The following is a 12,200-nucleotide window of genomic DNA, read 5'->3' on the forward strand; positions in this document are numbered from 1 at the left end:
GGCCACCACTGGTAATGTTCCATTTGACACTTGTACCTACAGGGAAGCTTATAATAAAGCTGTACCTGTAGGTACAAAGAATATCTCATACAAGTGCACCGTTTAGGAGATATTTAGTGTCTCTGCATGTGCTCTGAAAGAATACTCTTGCCATTCCTTCAGAGCTCTGTGCCGTGGGAGTGATATCATCACGGCGGGGCCATTCAATTGTCACTTCAATGAAGTAATAAGATAAGAAGGAAAAGCATACTTGTTGAGTTGCTCCTTGTCCTCCCACATGGAACCTTCATTTGCAGTAGGGAATGGTTTTCCAGTTTAGCTTGACTTTCTACAAATGCATTCAGAGCTGCTTCCTGTAAAATGAAAGAACATGATTTTTTTTTTTTTTTTTTTAGCTATTTTCTTCTTAATCATAAGGAATACACATGAAAAATGTAAGCAGCAGAAAACTATTTTCCACCCGGACAGGGTTAAGGCAGTTTGCCATGGTTAATCTGTATACAGCAGTTTTGTAGACATAGGTCTCTGAAATCCAAGTTGGGGCCATGAAAGAAGCCATGTGCCAAATGTGATAAAGTGTTGGCAGTCTTTAGCTCAGTTATAGAAAACAGTTGCTGTACATAGATCCAGTTCAACAAACATTACTGTCTTCCACATAGCAAAAGTAAAGTATTCATGACAATCATACCCATGGCATAGAAATATGTTTATTTTATTGTAAGTTACAAATGTATAATGGTTTTATGGCACCAGTGATTGTTTGCATACCCCTATCTGTTTATAAGCAAGTGATGTTCTTTCCAAATGATTGTGTCCTATCAATGTATAAAAAACATTTATAAATCGGCATAGGAGAATCTGCCTGGGGTTCCATTTGCTGGGGAGGGGGGGGGGGGGGTTGTCGAATCCTGATCAAAGTCCATGAAACCCAAACTTAGCAGTGAATTCCACTGAAGTCCATAAGGGCAAAGCTTGAAAATCAATTCTGGTTATTTTCAAGGCTAATAAGCTAATATGTAAGCTATTGTCAAAAAAGGGAAGAGATAGACAGCCCAAACCACCAAAACCACTTTATTAAAAGATAAATTCCTACTCACAAGGTATGTGACAAGACACACATGGGAGTTACCAAGCTGGGGATTGGATGCCCATACACTGTCCACAAGCCCTGGCCAGGGGAATGAGTGTAAACTGGGGAAGCAGTTTCCTCAAAGCCCGTACTGACAGGCTGCACTCAGCAATGTATCAGCTGATGAAGAGGTAGACACCCTGAAACGAGTATAGCACATGTTCCAAGGTGTGACATCACACAAGGGGCTGGACTTCAGGTTGAGGTTGTGAGATTGGTTTCAGTGGGGGGGGGGGGGGGGGGGACATAAAAGGAGAGGTAGACGTACTACCATGTGGAAGTTGCCAGTAACTGGTATCCAGATATGCATGAGAGCATAATTTATTTGCTCTAGAAAGAATGAATGTACAAGTGCATCTCAAAAAATTAGAATGTCATCAAAAATTTCAGTAATTCAATTCAAAAAGTGAAAGTCATATATTATATAGATTCATTACACACAGAGTGATATATTTTTCTTTCTTTCATTTTATTTTGATGATTTTGGCTTACAGCTAGTGAAAACACAAAATTCAGTATCTCAGAAAACTAGTACGGTACATAAGACTAATAAAAAAAGGATTTTTAATACAGAAAAGTTGGCTTACTGAAAACGATGTCCATGTACAGTATAGTATGCACGCAATACTTGGTCAGGGCTCCTTTTGCATGAATCAATGCTGCGTGGCATGGAGGCGATCAACCCGTGGCACTGCTGAGGTGTTAAAAAGACTAGGTTGCTTTGATAGCGGCCTTTAGCTCATTTGCATTGTTGAGTCTGGTGTTTCTCATCTTCCTCTTGACAATGACCCACAGATTCCGTATGGGGTTTAGGTCAGGCGAGTTTGCTGGCCCATAAAGCACAGTGAAACTATGATCATGAAACCAGGTGTTGGTACTTTTGGCAGTGTGGGCAGGTGCCAAGTCCCGCTGGAAAACAAATTTAGCATCTCCATAAAGCTGGTCAGCAGAGGGAGGCATAAGGTGTTCAAGAATTTCCTGCTAGAGGGCTGCGCTGACTTTGGACTTGATCAAACACAGTGGACCAACACCAGCAGATAGCATGGCTCCCCAAATCATCACTGACTGTGGAAACTTCACACTGGACCTCATGCAACTTGGATTCTGTGTCTCTCCACTCTTCCTCCAGACCCTGGGACCTTGATTTCCAAATGAAATGCAAAATGTAGTTTCTTCCGAAAAGAGTACTTTGGACCACATAGTCCAGTCCTTTTTCTGCTTAGCGCAGGTAAGACACTTCTGACATTGTCTCTGGTTCATGAGTGGCTTGACACAAGGAATGCGACAGTTGTAGCTCATGTCCTAAATATGTGTGTGTGTGTGGTGGTCCTTGAAGCACTGACACCAGCCTTAGTCCACTCCTTGTGAATCTCCCCCAAATTCTTGAATGGCCTTTGCTTCACAATCCTATCAAGGCTGTGGTTATCCCTGTTGCTTGTGCACCCTTTTCTACCACACTTTTTCCTTCCACTCAACCTTTCATTAATATGCTTGGATACAGCACTCTGTGAGCAGCCAGCTTTTTGTAACAATGATCTTTTGTGACGTACCCTCCCTGTGGAGGGTGTCAATGACTGTCTTCCGGACAACTGCCAAGTCAGAAGTCTTCCCCATGATTGTGTAATCTACTGAACCAGACCGAGAGACCATTTAATTGCTCAGGAAACACCAGGTGTTTTGAGTTAATTAACTGATTAGAGAGTGTGACACCATGAGTCTACAATATTGAACTTTTTCACAATGTTCTAATTTTCTGAGATACTGAATTTCGGGTTTTCACTAGCTGTAAGCCATAATCATTAAAATTAAAAGAAAGGAATGTTTGAAATAAATCACTCTGTGTGTAATGAATCTGTATAATATATGAATTTCACTTTTTGAATTGAATTGCTGAAATAAATTAACTGTTTGATGATTTTCAAATTTTTTTAGATACATCTGTATATGGGAGAGCAGAAGAATTCAAACAAAATGGTGCAAGTAGCTTTGTTTTGACACAAACATGAAACAAACTGAATATTCAATAAACCAAAGTACATTACAATCACTGGTCACTGGGCTGCGGCCAGATTCTCACCATCAGGTGGCTGAAACAATATGGCGCCTGATTCCTCAGTCTGATGTCTTTTATAGGTTTGTCCCTGACCCTCCCTTCCCTAGGAAGTTCTCCCATCTAATGGAAACCTTGTTTTTATTTTTGGTTATTTTGCATGGGATGGCTACAATATACCAATGCATATTTTGAATATAGCTGCACAGTGCATAGGATAAACAGCCCAAGAAATGGTTGCCACACATGAGCAACTGACTTTAACTGCACCATATTGTGGTGGCACCTTCAGTTCCTACTGGAACCATCCCTGACATGGCTATCTGGCACTGCAAGATAGAGGAGGCCTATACCACTGCGGACATTGCCCAAGACATACGCTTACCCAGGACAGACCCCTCAAAACAGGGACTGATCCTGGACACCAGGGACAAATAGCAAACATAGTCTTCTTTCCCCTCCCTCAACTCTCTTTTAAAATGAGGCAGGGATGAGTGACACAATCACTCTTGTGTTCCTTGTAGGGTGCACACTATGGGGTTGATTTACTAAAACTGGGGAGTGCAAAACCTGGTGCATCTCTGCATAGAAACCTATCGGCTTCCAGTTTGCTTGTTTTTTGTCAAAGCTTAATTGAACAAGCTGAAGTTAAAAACTGATTGATTACTGTGCACAAGTGCACTAGATTTTTAATTCTCCAGTTTTAGCAAATCAACAACTATGCACCCTAAAATATTCAATGGGACCTCTCCCATAATTACCACAAAAGTGCTGACTAAAGCAGCCCCACATGAATATATTTCCGCCCATCATTACTTTTTTTTTGTTTACTATGTTCATTTTATACTATTTTTCTTTCTCGTTTGGAAGACCATCCCTGCCTAGGCCAAACCAACATGGGATGGGACAGCAATTTAAATATTTAAAAAATCCACAACTGAAATGTGTGCTTTGTTTGCAGGAAGTTGCAATGTGATCATTTGTTGGGCATAATTGGCATAACATGTTGGGATAAGCAAATTGTTGTAGAAAGGTATGTGAAAAAATTCACTGCAACTCATCTTGTATTTAGTGGAACGTTCCTGGACTGGGTAGCCCCACCGTAACATATTCCCAACTGCCATAACTTCAATATGCATTTTAAGTACATATTTACAATTAAACAAAAAAAAAAAAACACTTTTTTAATTTTATTTTATTTTTTTTCTCTTGTAAGGCCACCCTTGTCAAACAAACATGAGCAAAAACAAACCGGTTAAAATATTGGCAGCTGGGATGTGGGACCCTATTAGACTTTCTGGGGTCACCACATTTGGTAAAAGACTAATGTTAATCCCTTTTGGTCCTTGTTGGCCTTTTCCTGTGAGTCTTTCTCCAGGGCAACAGGAGAAGGACAGGCTGCAGAAAAAATGAAGCACCTGTATGCCTCTTGTTGGCCTTTTCCTGTGAGTCTTTCTCCAGGGCAAGAGGAGAAGGACAGGCTGCAGAAAAAATGAAGCACCTGTATGCCTGCATGACATCATACCTGCTTCCATACAATCTAATGAAAAGTTCCACCTTCTTCCATGGCCTGGGCATTCCCGCATTAACATTTTCACATCTGCTATGCCTATTTTTTATATATTTTTTTTTGTTAAACATTTTTATACTTTTAATTTTTTTTTTTACTGTAACTTTTACTTTTTTTTCTTTGTAATGACTAAGATGTGAGTATATTTCTTCTCATATCTCTTCTTATTTCATTTTAATAAACTCCATTTGGGTAATTCATAAGGTCGGTATGCCCTCTTTTTGGTATTTCTACAGTTTGTTTGTAACATCTGTTCCCTGTTCCCATGTGCTAGATATTTAGAAAATATAAATCAGGCACATCAGTTGCACAATTTAGAAAAAGTCCATAGTAGTCCATGCATGATGATGCTAGATATGAAGCTGGAGGCTCTCTGGTATTAGCGTTAGTGAGCTGCTGTATCTGGGAAAGTAGCTAATCAAGCACTATTTGTGCTTGATTAGCTGCAGTGGAGGGCAGGATAAAGAAAACAATAAAAAACAACAAAAAAATTAAGAGCAACACCCACAAATGCTGACACGTGCCTAGGAAGCGAGTGTGTATGTACACAGCAATTGCACCACACATGTTGTATATCCCTATGAATGTCAGAGTGGAATCACTAATTCTAGGATCATCATTTATGATTTACTCTAAACAGATGAGCTGTAAAGGATTTTGAAGCAACACCTATTGATGATTTGTTGTACTGTCATTTTTTGCAAATTATGCAGACACACACAGTTTTGAATTTTGAAGTATATCTAACACTGTCTTTATCTTATTGGGGCGATTTTCCCTCATTTTCTGTCTCGAAGATATAACATAAAGTGACAGGAAATCTCTCCAAAGTGTGGGAAATTTTCCTGTTAGAGACTAAAAATTGTTGAAATACAGGTGAATTATACCTTGCTCCACAGATATTAAGTCTTCGTTCCTGCTGGTTCTGTATGGGATGACCAGTACCCTAGAAGCCAATTCTCCTTTTGGTCTCCAACCAGTCATGTGGTTGCCCATGAACTTCTTTGAATAGAGTGCAGGACCAATGGCCACTGCTGGTTCTGCACTGCACATGATGACATAGGTGTGCAATAGATGGGGGTGGAGGTTATTTTTTTTTTTAAATCAGAAAACATCTTTATTGAGAGAAATTCACAGAACCACAATGAAACAGCATTACACGGTACAAGCATAGTAACATGAAAACAACATCACCATAGAAAATAGAATGCAAAACAATTACACCACAGTCGCCCCTAAAGCAGACAGCCCCAAGCAGCGGCAACTGGTACAATATCATTATCACGTCCCTCCATTCCACCCCAGGGCCTCATGCAATCATCCCCCATCAGCCCCAACTCATATTTGCATACTCAGGATAATAAACGGTCCATGATGAGGTCAGTAGGGGCCATTCCCGGGCAGCTCAGCCATACACCCCATATTTTAGAGAATTTTTGTGGAGATCCCCTATGTTGGTATATAACCTTTTCCATTCTGAGTGTGCCCCCTATCTGCTCTAGCCACATCCGAAAAGTCGGAGGCTCAGGTGCCGTCCACATGCGTAATATAAGCAAGCGAGCCTGGAACAGGGCGCGGGAGGCCGCCTCCCGCAGATACCGGTCCTCCACTTGTTGGTCTAAGATACCCAGAAGGCAGTGTTTAGGGTCCCCGGGTACATCTATTCCCAGGGTACTATTAATAGCTGAGCGCACCTCAGTCCAGTACCTGTGCAGCTTCGGACAACGCCACAACAGGTGGATTAAGTCACCCACCTCCCTTTGGCAACGACCGCATATATCGTCGTCACGGACACCCATGGAGTACAGCTTCAGAGGAGTATGGTGGACTCTAAGTAAGATGTATAATTGAGACACCTGATGCGAGACATTCAAAGAACACGTGCGAACTGACTCTAGAGCCTCTTCCCACTGCTCACCCGGGATCTCCCCCACATCTGTGCTCCAGTGGTAACAGGCTTTACTAGGGTATTTGTCCAAGTACTTGCTCAGCAGGGCGTCATAACAACTCGATATGAACCCCTTGGTGTCAGTAAACTGCTCCATAAGATAGAATACAGGAGCAGGCGACAGGTGGAACTGTCCTTTGGCAGCCTGAGCCCGCAGCGCATGTTGTAACTGTATGTAGTAGAATTTCATGTGGTCAGGTAGGGAGAATCGTTCCTGTAACTGCGCAAAAGGTAGCATGACCCCTCCATGGAGGATGTGCCGCAAATGAGTCACCCCCAAAGCCCGCCACCTATCCGCCTGATCTAATTTGCATAGTTCCGGATAAGCACGGTTACCCCAGATCGGACTAAATTTGGTATATCCCGTCACTTGTTGCATTTGTTTTGTCTTATCCCACACCTTCTGTAGGAGGCGATACGTCGGGTATCGCCGATTGGGTTTGGTGAACAGCTGAGCCTCCAGTCCCTCCGGCACCCCAATTGCCCCTGTAAATTCCCGCATAACTGTCAACGCAGCACCAGCCGGAGCCCCCGACAGCGCACCCACCAGGTGCTGCAGCTGGGACGCCAGATAGTACAGCCAGGGGTTGGGTAGGGCAAGACCCCCCCCATCTCTGGGCTTCTGCAGTTGCTCCAAACGGATCCTAGCCGCCTTTCCTTTCCACAACAGGGACCGGAAGAGGGTATTCACAATGCGGAAAGTTTTCAGGGTAATAACAATCGGGGAATTGTGCAGGAAGTACAACAACTGAGGCATCAAGATCATTTTGATAAGGTTTACCCGTCCCGCTAGCGAGAGCCAGAGCTTAGTCCAGATCTTAATCTTATCCCGGAACCGCGTTAGAAGAGGGCCAATGTTGAGCACACTATATTGATTCGGGTCCGCCGATACCACAACCCCCAGATACTTAAACTTATCCACCACTGGGACCGGACAGTGAGAGTCCAGTGGCCGAGTGGCGTTCGCATCAAGATACAGTAGCGCCGATTTGGACCAGTTTATGGTAAGGCCCGAAAACCTCCCAAACTCAGTGATCTCAGACATAACCGCCCGCAAGGAGCCACCCGTGTCCCCCAGTGTCAGAAGCATATCGTCCGCGTATAGAAGTATTTTGTCCTGGAGAGGGCCGTATTTAAAACCCACTATGGAATCCCTGTGTCTGATACGCGTCGCAAGGGGCTCAATTGCAAGTGCGAATAACAGAGGGGAAATCGGGCAGCCCTGCCGCGTTCCCCTACCTAGGCTGAAGCCCTCAGATGTCCTGCCTCCCTCTCGTATCGATGCCCGTGGTTGATGGTATAGCAATCTCACCCAAGACAGAAACACTGGGCCGAACCCAAACGCCTCCATCACCGCCCACAGATATCCCCATTCCACACTGTCAAACGCCTTGTTGGCGTCCAAGGATAATAGCGCTCTTTCACCTACGTTATCCGCAGGCGTTTGAATCGCAACGAACAGTCGTCTAAGATTAAGGGCCGTGGACCTATTGGGCATGAAGCCCGCCTGATCTTCATGAATAATATGAGTGATCACCGAATTCACCCGCCGCGCCAAAACCTTAGCCAGCAATTTGACGTCCGCCTGGAGCAGTGAAATGGGCCTGTATGATCCCGGGTCCGTGGGTGACTTCCCGGGTTTGAGCAGAAGCACAATGCTTGCCCTAGACATGGACTCCGGAAGTGTCCCAGCCTCTCTAGCCACCCGGAACACTTCCAGCAACTGCGGCAGCAGCAGCCCCGAGAAGGTTTGATAAACCTCCACTGGGAGGCCATCATCCCCGGGTGCCTTGGCTCCCGGAAAGAGAGCCAGTGCCTCCATCAACTCCTCCTCCGTAATGGGTGCCTCTAGTCCCTCCCGTTGTTCGGCCGTGAGTCTCGTGAATGGTATGGTACTCAAATACTCCTGCAACTCCTCCGAAGTGTACTCCACCCTTGTAGAATAAATGTCAGCGTAGAACCTAGCAAGTTCCGCCATGATCTCCTCCTGCCGATTCACCAGCTGCCCTGACGGCAGCCGAAGTGCCCCTATGGGGGGAACTGAGGGGCGCGCCCCCACCAAACGAGACAGCAAGCGGCCCGTCCGCTCCCCCTCTTCATAAAATGTGGTCTTGGAGAAAAAGCGTTTCTTGTCTACTTTAGATCGGACTTCCCCCAACCATACCGATTGAGCCGAGAGCCAGGCCGCCCTCTTCTCCTCAGTAGGGTCAACAATATAATCCTCCTCCAACCTCTGCGCACTACCAGCCAATTGTTCCTCAAATTGCTTAGATCCCGTCTGAACCTTCCGGATATGTGTAATCAACACCCCTCGGAGGTAGCATTTGAAGGCATCCCATCTCGCCAGCACATCCCCGTGGTGGCCGTGGATCTCGAAGAACTCCCCGATGGCGGCCGCAATGCCGTTGTCTTGTGGGAACAGCTTCAACCAAAACGCGTTGAACCTCCAGGGGGCCCTAGTTAAGGCCACCCGGGGGCGCACCGCCAGCTGAACCACCAGCGGAGAGTGATCAGAGATTCCCCTAAGGGCATATTCCGTTTCCTCCACCACAGGGAGGGCGGCCCTGTTACACACACAGAGATCAATCCTAGAAAGGGAGGAGTGCGTTTTAGAAAAACAAGAAAACTGAACCACTCCAGGATGCTTCAAACGCCAGGCCTCTGACCAATCCACCTCCTCCAGGAAGCGCGAAAGGGCAGTGCCCCTGCCAGCCACCGAAGAGGGGGATGGTGGATGCCTATCCAGGACAGGGTCCAAGACACCATTAAAATCCCCCACAACTATCAGCGGGGTGTCCGCTTTGTCTAGCATAAAGTTAAGCAATTCTCTAAGAACTAAAGAGGAAAACGGGGGCGGTATGTAAACCACCGCCAACACACATGTAAATCGAAACAGAACACAGTGCAAAAAAACGAATCTCCCCTCGGGGTCCACCTGCACCCCCAGCTCCCGGAAAGCCAGCGCCCCGTGGACCAGAACGCTGACTCCCCTGGAATACGTGGAGTGGGTGGAGTGGTACCCCCAACCCACCCAAGAATATCTCAAACAGCTCACAGTGTCCCCCTGCAGGTGTGTCTCTTGCAGGCCTATGATGGCCGGGTGGTGTTTCTTCAACTGTGCAGCAATCATGGCCCGTTTTACTGGGCACCCAAGGCCACGGACATTCCATGAAATTACAGGTACTCCAGCCATGTCAAAAAAGAAAAACAGCGTGGGGCCTCGGCCCCCCCGCTCCGCCGCCATGCAACAGAGCAGGGAGCGACATCCAGCAACAAGGGCGAAGGGGGTAAGCTGTGAAGATACAGAGAATCCAAAAAATCCGGTGTGGGTGAAGTTCTCTCAAAAACAAGAATAGAAAACAGAAGGAAAAGAACCAGTCCAGCAAGGCACAACGGTGCCTCGTCACAAAACTGAGAACAGGCAGGCAGCCCAATATCGGTAAACCCGACATTGTCCGGACAATCCAGAGGTGTCCACCCGCCCAAAAACGCACAACCGTGCAAAAAGGTCATAACATGCCACACCCGCAGTGTGGATAGATACAGCAAAGCCCAGATATGCATACCTTGCGTAGAGCTTCATCATCCAAACGGTAAACTGTAAACGTCCCCGGCCGGGCCAAATTATAATCCAAATGTGAAAGCATTTTTAGAAGGGAGCAAACCCCGAAACCCAGCAGGAACCCGTCACGCCACCACTCCAACTCAGTCTCCCGGATCTTCAGGACGTCTGCGGCGGAGGGCGGGCTCGTTCACGTCCAGCCAAGTCACCGCATCTGTGGCTGTATCAAAAAAGTGTGCTCGCCCCTCAGCCGTGACCCGGAGACGGGCGGGATACAGCATGGCGTACACCAGACCCAGGCGGCGAAGTCGCTGCTTCACGTCAATAAACTTTGCTCTTTGCTTCTGCACCTCGGCAGAAAAATCAGGGTAGAATGACACTCTGACCCCATTGAAACGTATGTCTGCCTTTTCTCTGGCCAGTCGCAGGATCTTCTCCCTGTCACGGTAGTGGAGTATTTTTGCAAGCATTGGCCTGGGGGCATTGCCAGGCAGGGCTCTAGTGGGGACCCGGTGTGCCCTCTCCACAGCGAACAGGGGGGAGAAGGAGGCCCGGTCAAAAGTATCGCACAGCCAAGTCTCAACAAAGTCAGTAGGATCCCGTCCCTCCACCTTCTCCGGGAGCCCCACTATGCGGACATTATTCCTGCGCAGGCGGTTCTCAATATCGTCCGTCTTATTCCTGTTAGCCTGCGCCAGCCTGGCCGTTTCCCTGGATTCCGAGAGTAATGTGGGCATCTGATCCTCCAGGTCGCAGATGCGACTTTCAGCAGCAGTGGTGCGTTCCCGCATTTTTTGTAAATCCTGCCGCAAAAGGGCCACCTCCTCCGTGAGACCCCCCAGTCTGTCCTTGACAACATTCACGGAAGCCGTGCACTTCTGCACAGCCAGTAGGATATGTCCCAAGGTGGGCTGAGTCCCCTCCAGCACAACTCCCTCCAGCTCAGTCCCAAAATCAAGCTGCTCAGGTGGTTCCAGAGCCCCCGTGTCCAGCTGAGTGTCCCCCAATGCCTGTGCACCTGGCTGAGGTGCAGTCTCCACTGCGCTGGGGCCCGGGATGTCACACAGTTTCTTGGCATACAGGAGGATATCGCCAGCACTATCTTTTCCCCCCGGGCGCCCTGTTTTTGGTTTAGTCCCAGTGTCCTTCAGCTTGTCAAGGCCCCTTGAGGTGGGCTGCGGTGTCCCTACGCCGGCGCCATCTTGGCCGGCCGGGCCAGGGACAGAGCCATCCTTTAGTTTGCTCCCGTGGGTCATAGCAGCCCCTGCGCGTGACATGCAAGGTGCCAGGAGATAGGGCCCAGATTGCGGAACAGTCCCCAGTGGTCAGTGGGCCGGTAGAGGAGAACCGCCGCTCACCGCATCCACGCCGCTCGGAGCGGGCGCCCGCAGCAGGAAAGTCCGCGGCTTCGGCCTCCAACTAGGCCGCAATCCGGAGCTCAGCTGGTAACGCTCCGCCACGAAAACTAGGGCCAGTCCCGCACAGCAGATGGTGATGCAGTGCCAGGGGAGGCGATCCAGGACCCAGGTCTGCAAGGATAACGGAGGATGGCGGGGGATAGTGATCCGGCGGTGCGGTCCCCTCCTCGCGGCCCGCAGCAGCCCCGATCCAGGCACCTATCCGGGAGCAGCACACCACGCTAGCCTCAGGGGGACCCCCCGAAGAGGAGCAGGGTCCAGAACAGGGTATCCCGGCCGGGGAAAAGGGCAATTAGTCCAGGTTAATGGAGGGAGCTCCGTGAGTCACTTCTACTCACATGCCCGGTCGGCCACGCCCCCCCGGAGGTTATTTTTAATTTAAATATGCATAGAGTTCCTCTTTAATATAATATATATATATTTTTTTATCACCCAAAAATGTCTTTAGATGCACTTTAAGGGTTATCATTATGGTCACAGTCTGCGTGTTTCATGCATTAGTGCCCATTATATTACTGGTTAC

The 12,200-nt window shown here is 47.5% G+C and overlaps 1 protein-coding gene across 2 annotated transcripts in view; it reads right to left on the reverse strand.

Annotated features, from left to right (window-relative positions):
• IL16 (interleukin 16) overlaps nucleotides 1-12,200 on the reverse strand; it is a 239,226-nt gene that overhangs the window by 135,613 nt on the left and 91,413 nt on the right. For both annotated transcript variants that reach the window (XM_082253377.1, XM_082253378.1), the window contains exon 3: nucleotides 251-353. In XM_082253377.1, the coding sequence (XP_082109503.1) occupies nucleotides 251-353 (103 nt within the window). The remainder of the gene's footprint in view (nucleotides 1-250; nucleotides 354-12,200) is intronic.

The sequence above is a fragment of the Pelophylax lessonae genome (assembly GCF_965119305.1).
Source record: "Pelophylax lessonae genome assembly, chromosome: 4".
In the NCBI taxonomy this organism is placed as follows: Eukaryota; Metazoa; Chordata; class Amphibia; order Anura; family Ranidae; genus Pelophylax; species Pelophylax lessonae.